At 39.0% G+C, this 19,428-nt stretch overlaps 1 protein-coding gene and 1 pseudogene across 6 annotated transcripts in view; one reads left to right on the top strand and one right to left on the bottom strand.

The window, feature by feature from the left end:
- The window catches only part of LOC138835952 (poly(A) polymerase gamma), a 52,924-nt gene extending 33,874 nt beyond the window's left edge, over positions 1 to 19,050 (bottom strand). For all 6 annotated transcript variants that reach the window (XR_011374812.1, XR_011374814.1, XR_011374815.1 and 3 more), the window contains exons 1-8: positions 18,829 to 19,050; positions 13,459 to 13,620; positions 11,145 to 11,211; positions 8,829 to 8,910; positions 8,390 to 8,499; positions 6,925 to 6,978; positions 3,712 to 3,823; positions 1,721 to 1,810 (exon numbers count right to left, since the gene is read on the bottom strand). Coding sequence is in view for 2 of the 6 variants with exons in the window: in XM_070034536.1 (XP_069890637.1) it covers positions 1,721 to 1,810; positions 3,712 to 3,823; positions 6,925 to 6,978; positions 8,390 to 8,499; positions 8,829 to 8,910; positions 11,145 to 11,211; positions 13,459 to 13,620; positions 18,829 to 18,845 (694 nt within the window). In the remaining 4 variants the exon portion in view is untranslated. The remainder of the gene's footprint in view (positions 1 to 1,720; positions 1,811 to 3,711; positions 3,824 to 6,924; positions 6,979 to 8,389; positions 8,500 to 8,828; positions 8,911 to 11,144; positions 11,212 to 13,458; positions 13,621 to 18,828) is intronic.
- On the top strand, positions 4,476 to 4,937 carry LOC138835931 (SKA complex subunit 2-like; annotated as a pseudogene).
- Positions 19,051 to 19,428: the final 378 nt, after the last annotated feature.

The raw sequence follows: 19,428 nt of genomic DNA on the forward strand, positions 1-19,428 counted from the left end.
TCCTCCAGACCAAGTGCCTTTCCTGCATTCGACACCGATAATTCACCCCTCTTTCGTGGTGAGTGACAGTTCAGGGCTCAAAGCACAAGGGTAAAAGCTCAGCACTGAGTTCCAAGTCTAGCCCAGGAGGCCTAGGCTGCTCACTGGCTAGGATAGGCCAGGGATTGAACAACGGCAGGTGACGAATCCTCTTGCTGCTTGCTCCCTCAATCAGTTGACCAGAGTTCCTCTGGGGAGGCCCATGGAAGCTCTAGCATCAACTCCCCACACTCATCTAAATGGAGAGGAGCTCCATCTAAAAATTCTTCAGAATTCTCCTCTAGGCTGCATAATTTGGAGACTTTAAAGATCCTGCCTGACCTTAAGCCTCATAAGCTTATATGCTTATACAATCAAATTTGGCTCCAATATTCACTGGACAATTAGTCCATGTAGCCCCTTTTTGGGACACTGGACCCCAATATTTTACAGGACTTAACATAATTTCTATGAGTACTTGGGCAAATGGAGGGAAATCATCTATGTACAGGCTTTTCCTTTCTCTCTCTCTTTCTCCCTGCCCCCCTCTGCCTTTCTGCTTGTGTCTTTGAGGGTTGAGACACAGGCTGGGTCCCAAGGATCCTCCTCTAAGTTTCCTCTCAAGGCTAGATACCCTGACTTAAATTCCCGTAGCTAAAACCATCTCTCTATTTCTCCTTGAGTATACCCACATTGTTAACAGTGTTACCTTGCCTTTTTGTCTTTCTGCTTGCTTACCTAATAAAGTTTCACCAAGTCCTTCTCTGACCTCCACTACAGAGGCCCTCCACCATGTTCTCTTGCCGTGCTTAACAAGTCCTTCTCTGTCATAAGCCTCCCAGCCATCTCCTCAAGAAAGGTAACTTTCCTTGTCTTGTAGCAAGCTCCATCTCTCCCTCCCCCTTCTTTCTGTCTATTTCTTTCTCTGATAACCTCCAAACTGGAGATTATTTGCCATTAAATTGCCTCCATTCCAGCCAAAGTTTCTCCGATTAAATGGCCAGTGGTGGCCCTAAGCCTTTTTTCCATCCTTGTTAAAAAGCAAAACAACCTCTTTCCCTCATGTAAGTTTACCAAACTGACAGCTTTGCAGTTTATCACAAACTTTGCTGAAGTTCATTGACAACCTTGAGGTTTATCATCAGCTGTACTGAGCTGCTGTATTAGCCAGAAATCCTTGCTAACAAAGTTGTTAACGAGATAAGGAAGAAAACAAAGGGTGGGATGTAATGAGTTTTACAAGACAGAGCTTATAAAACAATATAAGGAAAGGCTTTGGAAAGAGAATTGAGGAAATAGAAAAATGGTTTCCTTTAGAAGGATTTTAGAAAGTAAGAATTGTCTTAAAATGTTTGCTCAGAAGGGAGAAATTAAGACAAACCACAGAATGTTCAAGTTAGGAGAAGATAGTGTGAGTATGTGTTGAGTTTTAGGACAGCTTATCTTTGTAGAACACCTAGTGGCATCTACAATGCTGTTAATCTTATTTAGTAAATGACTAAATTGTTAAATAAGTTGTTTCAAACTTCCAACATAACTACTCTCAAGTCTTTTGTCATTGCAGACTTAATCCTCTGTAGCATTCAAGTCAGACTCAGACAAAAGTGCCTGGCCAAATGCATAACAGCAATCTCTCAGCCTGCAACTCTTTCACTGGATAACATTAGAATTTTATGTCATATAAAAGACTTGTGATACTTGCGTTTTGCCCATAATTTGACTGCTCTGAGGGTGAGTCTAAATGTTTCTTTATTTGGCACTAAATGTAAAATCTCATCAGTAACTCTGCATCCTGAAAAAGATAAAACATTCATTTTTCACTATAAAATGAACTAGTTAATTCAAATGTCCCCCTCCCCCCTTAGCTCACACTAAAAAAATGAAAGAGTAATATGGCAGAATTTATTTTGTCTGAGTATTTGAAATTTAGTACTTCTGTATTAGAAAGTATTTTGTTCTTGAGAAGTTAAAAAATGGTCAATTAAATTCATATTAAATAGAGATTAATTGGAATACCATTTTGGTTTTCTTCCACATCTGACGTTGTTAATCAAATGTCTCAAAGTTAAAAGACTATTAACTGTTCAAAACAAACTTCATCCATAAATAGTATGATTTACTGTTATATTCTGGAAGTACAGGAAGGTCTATGATCAACCAAAAGATATTCCAAAGCAGTGGTTCCTCAAACCCTGAGGATCTGTGAGGTTGCCTTGTCTTTTTCACTATGTTAACATCTGCATTGATGGTGCAAAAGCAATGGTGGATAAAAGTGCTATTACTTTAACTGTGAATTAAGACATTGGTAACAAACTATACAATATACAAGACAGCTTCCAGTAGACAAGAATATGTGTTATTATTTGGGTTGTTAGCTAGACCTTTTTTTTTTAATGGAACATCAATTTTACTTAAAAGTATGATTGAAAAAGATGGAAATTCAGTTAAGCACTCATCAGATATTCTATAATATATGAACTAAGTGAGCAACTCCAAGAAAAGTAAATGATATCATTTATTGTAAATAGTAAATTTAAGCTTTCAAGTTCCATAGAATTTTGGATGAAAACTCTTATCTGCCATTGTGAACTTGAAAACTTTCTAATAAATACTTTCCTGAAAAAACTGGTGGTGACATTAATGAATGCAACAATTATAATACTAATAATAATAATAACAATTTGTTGTTGTTGTTGTTGGTCATGGGGCCTGAACTCTGGGCCTTGACACTGTCCCTCAGCTCTTCAGCTCAAGGCTGGCATTCTACCACTTGAACCACAGCACCACTTCCAGCTTTTTCTGCTTATTTGGTGCTGAGGAATCGAACCCAGGGCTTCATGCATGCAAGGCAGGCACTCTACCACTGAGCCACCTTCACAGCCCTAAACAATTATTTTATAATGAAATGTGCGTTAAAATTTGGAAGATCTAAATAGCTTTGTGAACCAATATTTTCCAAATAGCTATGCACTGGTAAAAGTTCTATTTAAAAGACCAGACAGCCTATTTAATGTGATTGAATAGAAAATTTCCATACATGGTTTTTAGAATCCATATTCTAAAAAGAGAAAAAGGCTTGGTGGTAGAGTACCTGTCTAGCAAACATAAGGCCCAGAGTCCAAAATATAATTACTAATATGCATGAAGCTCACAAACATTACATTAAGTGGAAGATGAAAGGCAAAAGTGGGCTGGGAAGGTGGCTCAGTGGTAGAGCGCCTGCCTTGCATGCATGAGGCCCTGGGTTTGATTCCTCAGCACCACATAAGCAAAAAGAAAAAAGCCAGAAGTGGCGCTGTGGCTCAAGTGGTAGAGCGCTAGCCTTGAACTGAAGAGCTGAGGGACAGCACCCAGGCCCAGAGTTCAGGCCCCACAACCAGACCCCCCAAAAAAAGAAAAAAGAAAGGCAAAAGTGACCACATATTTATATGGAATGTCTAGAAAATGCAAATTTATATAAAGGCAGAGACTGAGGACTGTAAAGAAAAGAAAAACGTACCAAGAAAAATGTATCTTTTTATTTCTGAGAATTAAACACAAGCTCTCTCTTATTCCACCACTGAACTACGTATGCAGCCAACATCATTTTTTGAGTTAATTCCCCCCAAAAGTCCATTAATAGTTTTGCAAAAAGAGTCCTACTTGTCTAATTCTTTTCAAGGAGATACCTAATATTTCATTTTAGAAGCTTACCATTTAAGCTGCGAATACACCTTATATCAAGGCTTCTGAGGCGAGAGTCATCTCTTAGATCTAAATTATCTGATATAGTTTGTATTGCCAGTCTTGCAAAGACGAGATCAATCTTTGGAGTAGGTTAAAAAAAAGAAAAAAAAAGAAAAGAATTACATTTTCTCCTTCTAGTCAATCTTCCCCAATTCTATCTCAAAAATATGAAAAGTTCTAATTGATTTGAGAAGAACTAAAAACTGCAAAAGGACTGTCTGAAGGCAATTACATGTGGGAAAGCCAGTAAAATGTTTTAAGGTAATTTTCAAATTAAGGAAAACATTTTGATTTTAGTATATATGCCCCTCCAAACTAAACAAAAAGCAAAACCATCAAAGCCTTATTTTTTTAATGTTAAATTTTCAGAATGTTTATTTGAAATGTGCCTAATCTGAAACCATAATTGTCATATAACTGTTCTCCAAGGTATCAAAACCTTATATTTCTAGAATATGAAAAATTCAACATACATTAACATTCACTCTCTTGAAACCCAACTAAAATACCAGGAATATTTTGGAATTTTTTTGGTTCTGCTTTACTTTGCCTTGAAGGTAAAGTGATATAATGAGACAACAGCTAAAGTTATCAAAGCTTCAAAGTAGATAGGACAAGAGATTACAACAGACCCAGCAGACCTAAGAGGTTTAAAAAAATATCTTATTCAGGAAGGACAGCAGCTATGAATAAATAAGAAGAATCATTTAAAAAAGAATTCATCACTGAGGAATGTGAACTATTCAACATGGAGGCGGAGGTCGATAAGCTGGAACTCATGTTCCAGAAAGCTGATTCTGACCTGGATTACATTCAGTACAGGCTGGAATATGAAATCAAGGCTAATCACCCTGATTCAGCAGGCAAGAAAAATCCAGTTACACTTTAAAGGAATTGACAGCCTTAAAGTCTCGATATCAAACCTTGTATGCACGTTTTAAGCCAGTCATTGTTGAGCAGAAAGAGACTAAGAGCCACATTTGTACTACTTTGAATAAGACCATGACCATGATACAAGAACTACAAAAGCATACAGACCTGGAGTTGTCACCATTGACTGAAGAACAGAAAACTGTGACAGAGCAATTAAAACCTCACATGCCAGATTTATGATGAACTGAAATTTTAAAAGAGAACTCTAATGAAGAAGATAAAATTCCACAGCAAAATGACAACTGGAGGTGGGGTATTAGTAAAGGAATGGAAGTTTGGCTTGAGTGACAGGAAGGTTTCATAATAAGAGGGGAAGATAAAAAAGGCAAAATAATATATTAATGTATTTCAGCCAAAAGTATTGAATGGGGAAAAATATAAATGTAAACACACACACACACAAAAAAAAGAATTCGTCAGAAATTAAAAATGATAACATAAACGAAAAAACCAAACTATGTAAGACCAAAGTGCATCACAAAACTATAAAGATAATGCTTAATAAGTAGGATGAAATTTAAAACAAGCAAAGCAAAAAGACTATTTTCTGGAGACCCAACACACAAATGTTGTATTTCTAGGGGAAAAAAAGAGAGAAAGAAAACAAAGGCAGGAAATCAAATAGAACTCAATCATAAGTTCCAACAACTGAGGGACAAACTAGCACACTCACTGACTGGACTGATATATATCCAATATATTATTATCATGAATTTTATAACTATGAAGACAAAAATATTGAGTAAGCCCTCAGAGACAAAATTTTTCATAAAGAATGAGAAATCAAAATGGCATCATGCTTTCTCAGTGCAACACAGAAACGAAATGCCAATGAAAGGCCTTTAAGTTCTGAGAAAAATCATTTCTACCTAGAATGTCATTCTCAGCCAAATTACAAATTTTGTGTAAGACCAAAATAAGACTCTTGTAAACATGCCAGATTTTAAAAAGGAAAGGAAAGAAAAGAAAAAAAGAGAGAAAAGAGCCAGTTTTCAGGGACTCAGTGCATGAGCTCACAAAAATTTAAAAATTTTAAGCAAGTAAATTAAGAAGAAAATTCTAGAGAGAAGGAAAAAAAAATTCCAAGATGATAGTCAATGAAGATGTTAAAATGACAGGTATATACACCATGATCAGCTTGGACTGAAACAGAGATTCAGTAATGTTTTTTTTCCAAGATGATAATGATATAATTTAGCTATGAATCTAAACATATAAAAACCAAACAAATATGCTAGACACCAATGGCTTCTAGCTGCTTGGGAGACTAAATTTTGAGAATTGGGTTCAAAGCGACCACATAGGAAGCTCTGAGAGACTCATCTCCAGTTAACAGTTAAAAAAAAAAAATCAGAGTTGGGGCTGGGAAGGTGGTGGCTCAGTGGTAGAGTGCTTGCCTTGCATGTTTGAGGCCCTGGGTTCGATTCCTCAGCACCACATAAACAGGGGAAAAAAACCCGGAAGTGGCATTGTGGTTCAAGTGGTAGAGCACTAGCCTTGAGCTGATGAGCTGAGGGACAGCTCCCAGGCCCAGAGTTCAGGCCCCAGGACTGGGCCCCCCAAATAAAAATCAGAGTGGAACTGTGGCTCAAGTGGCAGAGCACCAACCTTGAACAAAAATACTAAGGGACAGTGCCTAGGATCTGAGTTCAAGGCTCCAGTACTGGCATATACACACACACACACACACACACAAAAACAAAATTGCAGAAAACAAAATATTAATTTCCAAGGAAACAATGTCACATAGCAAAAAATGATTATTATACTTAGTGCTCAGCTTTTAATACTACTTAATATGGTCCATTACTCCAATAAAAATACTATTTATAAGACCATAATACTGTAAATATAAAATATTACTCCAATAAAAAGTACTTTTAGGAGATCATGGAAATGAGAAAGGTACAGATAAAAATCATGAAGGGAAGGATGAGATGGTTCATTTTTCATGGTAAAACATTCACAGAAATAAGAAAAGAGAAGATGAAAGACTATTTACAGATTACTATTTAATTCTTTAAATTATGTGCCTAGCACTGGGCAAGGTGTTACAAGCCTATTCCAGCACTCAGGAGGCTGAGGCAAGAGAATTGAGTTCAAGAAAACATAATGAGACCACATATGAAGAATATTACAACACCAGCACCAACCAAAAGAAAATCCTATGTTAAAGCTAGTTTAAATTGAAAATAACTTACAGATCTATTATTTTAACTGTAAAGTCAGAAAAATATTAGCACTTACTTCAATACCATCAAATTCAAATTTTATAACAGGTACAAAAGCATCTTCAACAGCCTGTGAAAGAGGGAAACAATTATTACAATTATTGCCTAACTACAAACAATGTGAATATACTTGTTCCAGTATATATTTTAACTCAATAAAAAGTGAAAATGTCAACATTTTTAGGATAAGGCGCTTAATTTTGTAATCTTAATTAGTCAAAAAATACAAAGTAACTACGACAGTAGTTATCTTGACATCCTAAAATATTTTGTTGGAAACTGGAAGGCAGAATTGCTATCATCTAGGTACATAAAACTGATATCACAATTAACATGGGTATAAAAATTAAAGACAATAGTACTCATGACTAATCTATCAAAAAATATTTGAAAAACTAAGTTCACTACTCAACAAATTATTGATACTGAAATTTTATCTAATGAATGGAGGGATACATACATATATGTATATATATGTGTATGTGTATAGATATGTATGTGTGCATATATGTATACACACAAACTATATATATATATATATATATATATGTATATATAGTATTCACAAGTTGATACATATTAGCAATTCAGATTAAAAAAAAATTTTTTTTTTTTGTTGGTTGTGGGACTTGAACTCTGGGCCTGAACGCTGTCCCTCAGCTCTTCAGCTCAAGGCTAGAGCTCTACCACTTAAGCCACAGCACCACTTCCGCCTTTTTCTGTTTATGTGGTGCTGAGGAATTGAACCCAGGGCCTCATGCATGCAAGGCAAGCACTTTACCACTGAGCCACCTTCCCAGCCCCCAGATTAAAATTTTTTTAAAACCTTAAAGAAATTATCACCACACTTCTAGTTATAGATAAGGAAACTGAGTCTGAGAGAGACAGGTAAAAAGGATTAAGACTAAAAGTATAGATTTTTAGCTCATGTAACTGTAACCCCTCCTCTGTACAGTATTCTCACAATAAAAAACTTATTTAAAAAAAAAAGTATAGATTTTAAGGCTTGACTCAGAGCCTGGGCACTATCCCTTCGCTTTTTAACTCAAGGCTAATGCTCTACCATGTGATCCAGTTTCCATATCGTTTTTTGTGTTGGTTATTTTTGAGATAGAATCTTGTTTTATGCCCAGGCTAGATGATGAGGCTCCTATATATGCTTCCTTTTGTTGCTAGGATCACAGATGAGTGCCATTGTGACCAGCCACTGTGCTTCTCCGTGGCTTGGCACATATGACAGGCACATATTATCCATACTCAATCACTGGTTGGGAAGAAGTCTTAAAAACTTTCATACTTAATTGACTGAATCTTGATGCTTTCTCTGATCTCTGCCTCCCTAATAGCTAGGTGACAGACATGCTTAAGCTAATGCATCTGGATGATATAGCTTCTTAAGAGGTATTTCAATAATCTCAAGCCCTAGCTTCTAGAGTTATTTGTTACAAAGTTCAAAATATTAAATGCTTAAGGATACTTACTCTTAGGTTTCTAATCCCATCTTGATGCTTCAGTTTTTCAAAAAAAGACTGAAAAAAATCAGATCTTTCCACATGTCTTGGAGCTACACACAGTGCATCAATGTCAGCTCCTACAAATCAAACTATATCTCATTAAAAGAGTATTATGTATCATATTTCATCAAAGTTTACTTTAAACACAAATAGAACAAAATATGAAAGGTAAGTATAAGAAAATGTTAACAATGATTAGCTCTTAATAGAAAGATAATGATTATGAAAGATTATAGAATGATTATGATAATTATTATGAATAATTATAGAAAGATAATTATTACAGATAATGATTAGCTTTTAACAGAAAGATAATGGGGTTTTCTCCCCTATATTTTCTAACTGTGAACAACATTATGAGTTTATTGGAAATTCTAATTACTAAACATAATAGAATAGCAGTTACCTTTGGTGTGTACTCCCAGTCTGTAGGATCCAAATGTGAAAATTTTACCACCCACAGTGGCTACAACAGAAGGTGGAAGATTCTAAAAAAAAAGTTAGGCAAAAGTTAATTATTCAAGTTATCTTGTGTGAAAAGCACCTAATGCTAACTGAATTTTGTTACATAATTTGTGGCACACTTGTTAATCTTGATGAGATTTATAAAAGTACTTTAAGGCTCTTTCAGTTGCGACTTGAAATAAAGAGGCTGTTTCTAGAGGGAAGATAAAACAAACTCATGCCCATGATACATGCCCACCTCTCTATCTTCAAGCATTTTTTTAAAAATCACTTGGTCCAACTTTTAGTCTATCTTTTGTTTTATTGCCTTGAAGTGTAACTGAGGAACTCTAACTACAAAACCAGTGAGCTTTCAACTTAGTTTCTAAAACAAAACTCTCATTACTGAATTATTCTATTATACAGCTACTCTTTTCAAAACTTGACAGTTCATCCTCAACCCCACATGACAAAAGAACATACTTTATTAAAATCAAACCCATAAAAGTAAGGATTATACTTACCAGGGTTCATTAAAAAACAAACTATATGGATAGTATGAATTTGGGGGCTTACTATTGAAAAAAATCTGAAGCTCAAACCACCAATTTTTCATAATCCAATTTCCTTTCCATTGCATTTTCTGTGTGTCTGCTTCAAACATTTGTTCATTCTCATTGTAATATTATCCATTTTCCAAAATTCACTTTAAGTTCAGGCTCTTCCATCAAACCACCTCTGATTATTCTTACTTTGTAGCTCTTTTTCCTGTCCTCTTCTACCATTATAATCTTTAAATTCTTTTTCCTGTCCTCTTCTACCATTATAATCTTTAAATTCTTTTACGCTACATGTATACCTACATTTTAAACTATGTTGCAGTTCTTCAACCTATTTAAATTGCTCAAAGGTAAGAAATTTATCTCCTATTACTCTCTATTTCCCTATAATACCCAACAAAAAGTTCTGCAGAATAACTGATGATTAATGGGAATAAACCATGCTACTTTTGTCTAATGAATATTAATGTTTCAGGAGTAACAAATTTTATAGGCAGAAAAGAGAAAATTTACTGATGATTAACATAAACAAAAAGCAGGAGCTAGGGCCTTAAAAAAAACAACTCTTGGCTTTCATTCTATTTTGAAAGATATGATCCTTGCAAGATGTATTTTAAAGTAATATGCTGAATCACAGGATATAATAATATAATAATAACAGGTTCTACGTGATAGTTAACAAAAATGATTTTTACCATGTCAGAGAGAATTGAGAGTGGTGGGGGCTATATGAGGCACAGGAGGGCATTCAAACTTCTTTCTGCTGTGTACAAAAGCAAACCTAATGTTGCCAGATCAGATACTTCATAAGAAGTGTGAAATCTGGCTTTGCAACTAAAATATCTTAGTATTTAACATTTTAACTTTACTACATATAGGACAAAGAAGACTTTTATATGGATTTGCAGCTATAATTGGCTATGCCTGGAGTAAATCTTTATCTATTTAGATATTAAATTGTTTGAAACAGTTCATTCCTAAATATATCAGAGAACTGAGGAGTTGTTTGTATTGGTTCAATGTTCTTTATTATAAAATTTTTTATTTATTATAAAACTAACAGACAGCCATGAAATTATAGCTCAAAATAAGTAACTTAAAGGAACTACAGATCCTGACAATAGGTATCAAAATCAAAATCAAAATCAAAATCAAGCTAGGTGCTAGTGGCTCACATTTGTAATCCTAGCTACTCAGGAATCTGAGATCTGAGGATCACGGTATCAAGCCAGCCCGGTATCAAGCCAGCCCCGGCAGGAAAGTCCATGAGACTCTTATCTTCAATAAACTACTCAGAAAAAGCCAAAGTGGCACTGTTGCTGAAGTGCTAACCTTGAGAAAAAGTTGTTCAGGCACAGAGCTCAGGCCCAGAATTCAAGCCCCAGTACCAGCACCGAAAAAAATAAATAAGTAAAATAAAAAATAAATCTAAGGATTGAACCTATATATTTCATTTGGTAACCAAGCTGTACACCCTATTATTCTGCAAAAAAGGTAAGTGCATCAAGAAAATGAATAACACCCTTTTGTAAACATGAATAAAAGCATTCCACCAAAGAAGTAAATATGAATACAGATATATATATGCATGAAGTGTTAACTTGATAAACACATATCCAGAGTTGAGTTTTAAGGTATTTCAGATAATCGTCCATTCTTATAACTTGTTGCTTAGATGAATACAAGAAAACACAAAATTTCATGTAGTTCAGTCTTACCTTACTCTCACTGACATCAGAAATCCATTCTTTTACTAAGTTATTCAATTTACCAAGAACAACAAGCCTATAATTAAAAAAAAGTAAAACTTTAGATTTAAACTTAAATATGCAGACAGTACCTTTATATTGGTGCTGGGATAAAAGCATATTATATATGTGCTAATGATATCTGTTGATACACAGCAACATCTTTGACATCCTTTGGCACCTTAAGAGTGTAGAGGATGGTAAACAAGATGATACTACTATGATCTTAAAGCTATTTTCACAACTTAAGAAATTTAATACAAGTTACAATACATGAAGTTACTTTCAATGGGACTGTAAATGCCAAGTGAATTGTCAACTTTTTTACTACACAATTTTTTCAATTCAATGTGGTGTTAAGGCTAGCATTTTCTTATTGATAGTCATAGGTTTTTGGATAATTAAAATGGGTAAATTATTGGTTAATTTTTATTAAATATTACTTAACTAGTTCAGAATTCTGTATTATTACAACATATTGCAATTCACTGTATAAAGAATCACATTAAAAACAAACAACAACAATGATGATGATGATGATGAAAGTGACGATGATGAAACCCAGCTGGGTGCTGGTGGCTCATGCCTGTAATGTCAGTAAACTGAGATCAGAGGATCACAGTACAAAACCAACTGGGGCAGGAAAGTCCACTCAGACTCCAATCTCCAATTTACCACTAAAAAGCCCAAAGTAGAACTTAGGCAAAAATGGTAGTATGCCAGCTTTGCGCAAGAAAAAGCTCAGCCTCAGTGCCCAGGTTCTGAGTTCAAGCCTCGTACTCACACAGACAAGAAAAAAAAAAAAATATATGGTTTAGGTAGCTCAAAAACAGCATGCACAATTGAACTTCTTTCTAAACTTAGTTCTCTTCCATCTTTCCCAGAAAATGGAATTCCATCTTTCAAAAGTGATGTGATTAAATGCTTAGTATCACCTTCCCCAATTTTTTTTTCTTACATTTCTAGTAAGAAACACACTACCTCTAAAACATACCTAGATCATACCTTCTGAACAACCCTACCATTAAAACATATCTGGAATTTACTACCACTTATCACCTTCATTGCCTTTCTCCAGGTTCCAGACACCATCATTTCCTCCTTGGGTCATTATAGTAGTTTTTCTTACAGACTATTCCCAATACAGGAGCCACAGTTACTATGTTGAAACATAAGTCAGATCTTGTCAATCTTTTATTCAAACCCCTAATAACAACTTTTTTTCCAAAACTTCTATGATGTCTTACAAAGTCCTAAGTGCCCTTGTGCCAAGCTCCTTCTGACCTCACTAAGCCCAAATTGCCCTCACTTGCTCTGCTTCAGACAACCAAGATATCTTCCTATATACTCAATCATACCAATTACACTCTCCCTCAGGCTTACGGAACAGAAAATTCTTTAAATATCCACACAATTTCATCACTCACCTTAAATGTCTCTTTTGGGTGTATGCGTGTGTGTGCGCAATTTTATCACTCACCTTAAATGTCTCTTTTGGGTGTGTGTGTGTGTTTCAGTACAAGGGTTTGAATTCAGAGCCTCATGTTTGCTAGGCAGGTCCACTACTGCTAAGCCATGCCTCCTACCATTTTTGTACAGCTAAGGATCTGGACTGAGATATTTCTATTTTAGAATTCCATTGTCCTCAGGATGACAGGCATACAACAACATGCCTTCCATTGAGACGAAGTCTTGCAGACTTTTCTGCCTGGGCTGGCCTGGAATCTCCCACTCCCTCTAGCTTAGCATGACAGACATATACCATCATTGCCCAACTATAGATTGAAGTCTTGTGAACTCTTATGTTCAGGCCATTCTCAAACTGATTCTCCTATTCTCAGTCTCCCAAATTGCAAGGATTATAATCCTAACTAGTATGAGCCACTGGTGCCCAGCAAATGTCATTTTCTTTTCTTTTTCCTTTTTGATTCAGGGCCTGGGTGTTGTTCCTGAGCTTTTAAACTCAAGGCCAGCACTCTACTACTTGAGTCACAGCTCCACTTCCAGCTTTTTGCTGGTTAACTGGAGGCAAGAATCTCACTTTTCTGCCTAGACTGGCTTCGAACTGCCATCCTTGATCTCAGCCTTCTGAGTAGCTAGGATTATAGGTGTAAACCCCTGGTACCCAAATAAACGTTATTTTTATATGAGACCTTTTTTGAAGAACTCTTTTTGTCACTGCTGCATTCTAGACAGGGACACAGTGGGCTCGCAATACACACACACACGCGCGCGTGTGTGTATTGAATTAATGTTCAACAGTTGACAGTTTTCAATGACTTACCTGTGGTTCAATTCTTCCTCATCTTCAAACACTCCAAATGGTTTCATGGCATCAATTAATTTCTGTGTGTAAATATGGTCAATTTCTTTAGGACATGCCAAACTTATTGGAGAAGTTATTCCATAATGCTTTTGTTGACGCTGGCTGTCCAGCATGGTATTTCTGTCCAAGAAAAAGAGAACAGCAGAAAAAGAAGTATTATATCATACTAATGTATTGCTCTCTCATTCTATTCATTTTATCTGAACTACTTTGTTGTACTAACAGGCAAGACAGGCACTTCAAAAAAAAAAAAAGAAAACTAAGTATTCTGTATCTATGTTTATGAAGAGGTATTCATCTTATCTCTAGTTTTCATGTTTAGGATGTCTTTTCAAGCCCAAAGCAGCATATGTTGGCATCAAGCTAACTGTACCAATACTACTCAATACTACTCATTCAAAAGCACTAACACTACTCAGTTCAAATGTTCAGAGCCTGAATGGGATTTGTGACAGGGTAACCCCAGTATACCCTGCAGACTTAAGATGTTAAAATCTTTGGAAAGCAGTTAAAAACCTGAACAAAACTTATGTAAAAACAATGCTTTCTTTTCTCCCAATAAAGGAACAAACATCCATCAAAAAGCCCTTGTTATATAATTTGGCTTTTAAAAAGTAAACACAAACTAGATTATGTCTTTGGGAAACCTATATTAACACCTTTTGTTTGAGAAGAATGTCTAGTCCTATTTCTTTTTGCTGGTCTGTGACTTAAGACTCTGTCTCCAAGCTTTTTTGTGCTCAAGACTAGTGCTCTACCATTTAAGCTCCACTTCCTACTTTTGTGTGTGTGGTTAGCTGGAGATACCAGTCTCCTGGACCTTTCTGCCCAGGCTAGATTCAAATTATGATCCTCCTGAGTAGCTAGAATTACAGGTGTGAGCCACTGGCATCCCGTTAGTCCTAATATATATATATATATATATATTTTTTTTTTTTTTTGGGTCCGGTCGTGGGGCCTGAACTCTAGGCCTGGGCGCTGTCCCTCAGCTCTTCAGCTCAAGGCTAGCACTCTACCACTTGAGCCACAGTGCCACTTCCGGCTTTTTTCTTATGTGGTGCTGAGGAATCGAACCCAGGACCTTGAGCATGCAAGGCAAGTGCTCTACCACTGAGCCACCTTCCCAGCCTCTAGTCCTAATATTTTGTGGTTCTACTTAATTGTTCTCTTCATTTTAGACCTATACTCATACATAATTTTCAAAATGAATAATTACATTTTTTAAACTCTAAATGGCAACCTTTTACAGGATACAAGTGACCTACCTGCTACAGTCCCTAGACAGCAGTCTTGAATAATGTGCAACAAAATTTCTGAGCCTTGGGGTTTATATAGATAATCATTTCAAAGTAAATTTTGGGAACAAGATCTGGTAAAATTTTATTTTGCTATGCAAGTACAGTTAAAACAAGCATATACACTAACCTACAAACTCTACTATATATCTTAGTAATATTTTTATGAAGGGCCTTTAACACCAGCAGTATTAAGATATTGAAATGCAGTCTTTTAACTTGAATAAATTAGCCTTATTTTTTAAAAGTGCAGAGAGATGGAGACAGGAAGGTTAAAAGGCCAGGCATGGCAGTCATGCCCATAATCCCAGCCACTTAGGAGGTTGATGTTAAGAGAATCCAGAGGGTCAAGGGTAGCCTTGGTTACACAGTGAGATCCTATCTCATTTGAAAACAAACAAGTTAATTGGTGAAGGGGTGAGATTGGAGGACTAACTTATATTTTATTCTATAGCAGTCTAATTGTAATTGTCAAAAACTGTGTACTTCAAAATAGTGAAGATGCTGAGTGTTCCCAACAAATGTCTGAGGTTTTGTTTTTGGTTTTTTTTTGGAGGGGGGGGCAGTCATGGGGCTTGAATTCTGGGCCTGGACATTGTCCCTCAGCTCTTTAGCTCAAGGCTAGCACTCTACCACTTCAGCCACAGCACCACTTCACTTCTGGTTTTCTGAGTGGTTTATTGGAGATAAGAGTCTCAATGTCTTTCCTGCCAGGACTAGCTTTGAACCTTGATCCTCAGATCTCAGCCTCCTGAATAGCTAGGATTACACGATTACAGGCCTGAGTCGCCTGCCTGGCTGAGTTTTTTTTTTTGTCAGTCATGGGGCTTGAACTCTGGGCCTGAACACTGTCTTTCAGCTCAAAGCTAGCACTCTACCACTTGAGCCATTGCATAAAGAGTTTCATGGACTTTCCTGCCCAGGCTGGCTTTGAATGGTGATCCTCAGATCTCAGCCTCCTGAGTAGCTAGGATTACAGGTATGAGCCACCAGTGCCAGACTGAGATTTTTAACTTGTCAAAAGCACTGGGAGCTGAGGATATCGTTCAGTGGCATATGGTTTGCCTAGCATGTTTCTCTTTTTTGTTGTTTTTTTTTGTTTTTGTTGTTGTTGTAGTTGGTCATGGGAGCTGAACTCTGGGCCTGAGTGCTGTCCCTCAGCTCTTCAGCTCAAGGCTAGCACCCTACCACTTGAGCCACAGTGCCACTTCTGGCCTTTTTCTGCTTATGTGTTAACTGAGGAATGGAACCCAGGTCTTCGTGCATGTGAGGCAAGCACTCTACCACTAAGCCAACTTCCCGGCCCCACATTTTTGATTCTTAGTACCAAAAAACCTTAAATCTCACACTAGCTTTTGCATTACTAAGTTCACAAACTAAGACATTTTAGTTAATCATTAGGTAAGGACAGAGACTCAAAGAGAAGACAAAATAACCTTATGTCTTCTAAAACGATTCAAAGAAACAAAAGGAGAAAGAGTATCAGGAATAGTTATTTTCTCTCCAATATTTATTTTGCTGTGGAACAAACAAAACTTCAATTAGTCATTTTAAGTTGTATTTTTCTTAAAGATGTGGCTTTACGCTGTACGGTATTTTCACACACACACACACACACACAAAGGTAAACAGAAAAAAAGAAAAAGATGTGGCTTTATATTCCTGAGTATTGTTTGTCCATGTGCATGTCCATACATGATATAAAATCATTCAATTGATTACATAAAAATCTCAAAAAAAAAAAAAGCCCAATGAGAGATAAATTCTCAACTGCTAGTTATGCTACAGGTAAGAACCTGAGAAAAAGCCCAATTTGGAACTCTAAAACCTCTTCCCACTAGTCCAACTATTTCAGTTCTGACAAGCCTTGTCTCAATTTCTTCTCTCAGAAAGTTGGCTATCTGTAAGTCCTTGCTGGTCCTCAAATCTAGGGTTCTGAACATTATCATCTACTTGGGGCAGAGGGGGAGCAAACAACATATCCCCCTTTCCCTTCAACCCACCAATTTCACTAATAGAGAAAATCTATCGAGTAGTGCTATAAAAGAATGTTCACTGTCAAGTGCTAAAACTAAACATTTTGAAGTAAATAAATAAATAAGATAGTCATGTAACAACCACCCGGGCCCTGTAGACCCGGCTACTAGAGGGGGTGAGGCACCAAGCCCCACACGGTGAGCTGTCAAGAAGTGATTGGACAGTGGACATCTTGGGGGAGGGGCATGAATGGCGGTTGAAAACCGTTAGGCAGTTGACCCGTTAGAGTGGGGGAAGGGCACAGCTTATATATAAGGGAGTGTGTAGAGAGGGGGTGGTGGTGGGGAGAGAGAGAGAGACAGCAGGAGGGGAAAGTCAGGAGTGACTGGAGCAGAGCAGGGCAGGTCTATGGTGAGGTCTCTAGAGAAGCCTGTGGAGAGGCACCTACTGGAGCACAGCAGGGAAGGCCTGTGGAGAGGCCGGAAGAGGAAGGAAAGAAAAGGAAAACCCTTCCTCTTTGGAGGTTTGGAGCTTTGGAGGTCTGAGGTTTGGAGGTTTGCAGACTAATAAAGGTCGGGGCTGTCCATTAGAGGCTTGGAGGTTTGGTAGTTGAGGCTGCTTTTGGTTCTGGGTATCTAGCCCAGGACAAGGTAGTCACAGGCCCCCTTTCTGGTGTAGGGTGAATAAATTTGTTATCTTTAACCGTGCCTCGATGGATTGTCTCATTCTTTGGAGGTCATAATTGTCACTAATAGTTAAGCTACTAAATTGGAGTGTATATCTACAATGGGATACAACCTATTAGTTAATATGAATTATATTTGAAAACATCTCCATGGACATAGCTCAGAGATGTATGTTGTCTCTGCTTGCTTGCATGTAATACTAGATATGCAAGAGTCTGAGATCTGAGGATCATGGTTTCCTGCCCCAGCAGGAAAGTCCATTAAGACTCATCCAATTTACCACCAAAAGTTGGTAGTGTAACTGTGGCTCAAGTGGTATAGCACCAGCCTTGAATGAAAAAGCGTAGGGACGCGCCGAGGCCCTGAATTCAACTCCCAATACTGGGGGGTGTGTATGCGCGCGCGCGCGCGCACCCGCACATACAATTTAGGAATAAGTGATTACGACTTAGAGAAAGTTTAAAAACAAGCACACAGATGACAGTTGTGGACAGAGGCACATATGATAGCCTAAAACACCCACAGCAACAATACAAATCAAATTCAGGGCTGTGGGGACCTCTGGATGGGGCCAATGAACGAGACCACAGGAGAGAGATGTATTTGGAACACGGACACCACGTTATCCTTGGGCAGAAATGGGTGGTGGCTACACAAACGGCAATATCTGTCATTCTCCGCATTTTTCTGTAGGTTTAAATGATTTCTTAATAATACACCGGAACGCTGGGCTCGAACAAATTCTCAGCGAGCACGGAAACTGTTCCGGACTTATCCAAGTGTGAGCGGGGGGGGGGGGGGGGTGTTAGGGAGAACGGTAGCGATTGGGGGGGGGGGTAGACGGGCGGGAGGGGGGGGGAGGCTGAGATGCGCGAGGAAGACCTTGGGCTTGATCACCGAGCAGCCATCCAGCCGTGGGCTGGGCAGGGTCCTTTCCCTCCCGGGAGACGCGACCCCAGCGGGGTCGGGCGGGCATGGAGGAGAGGAGGCCCGGGGGGGGGGGTAAGAGGGGGGATGGTGTTTGCGCCAATGCAGGCAAACGGGAGCCGGGAGTGACCGACAGTTGCTCCCTGCGCCCCCTCTCCCTCCCCGTCCGGGTCGGAGGTCGGCCCGGGACTCCCGCATCCCCCGGGCGGGTCCGGACCCGCGGCCAGGTGAGGCGCCGGCTGCAGGGAGGGCGCCCGGGCGGAGCGGTCCGAGCCGGGACGGAGAGCCGGGACGGAGAGCGCCGGGGCGCGGAGCGGCGGGCGGGCGGGCGGGGCTCGAGGGGCAGGGCCCAGCACGCGCCGCTGCCCCCGCCCCGCCGGCCCGGCCGCCCCCCCAGCCCACCTCTCCCTCCGCACCGCCAACCGCCGCCCCCCGCCACTTACGCAGACATTTCTTTCATCGCTTCCTGCGTCTCCCTGTCTTTGGCGGTGGAGTCCGAGTCCCTGTTCTTCCTTTCTCCCTCTGTCGGCTTTCCTCCCGTCGCTCCGAGCTCGCTCCGCGCTCTCACTTCCGCGCTCACTACTGCTGAGGCACCCAACCGAGCAGTGAAAACACCACAAAACCGGCTCTATTTATGACAATACAGCGCGGCCGACGCCAATATGGCGGCCCTCTCCCAGCCTGCCTCTCGTCTCCCGTGGCCCCGCCTCCGCCGGCCTGAGCCCGCCCTCGGCCGCGCCTTTTCAGCCTGGGGCGGGGGCGGGGCGGGCTCAGGTGGCCCCGCCCACCGCGGCGGAGCGCTTGCCTCTGGCACGCTGGCCGAGACGCTCGCTGCGCGCGCCTCTCGCACACGCTGCTCCGGAACCGCGCTGGGTGCGCGCCTCTGACGGGTCGCCTGTCAGTCAAGGTAAAACGCTCGGAAAGTAGTTTGCAAACACGTTTTTTTTTTTTTTTTTTTTACTGAAAGCATGTATATATACATATATATGTATATATATGTATATATATGTAAAAGACCATAGCCTTTCCCGATTTTACCACTA

Source organism: Dipodomys merriami, unplaced genomic scaffold (assembly GCF_024711535.1).
Source record: "Dipodomys merriami isolate MVZ:Mamm:240054 unplaced genomic scaffold, mDipMer1.0.p SCAF_242, whole genome shotgun sequence".
Classification (NCBI taxonomy): domain Eukaryota; kingdom Metazoa; phylum Chordata; class Mammalia; order Rodentia; family Heteromyidae; genus Dipodomys; species Dipodomys merriami.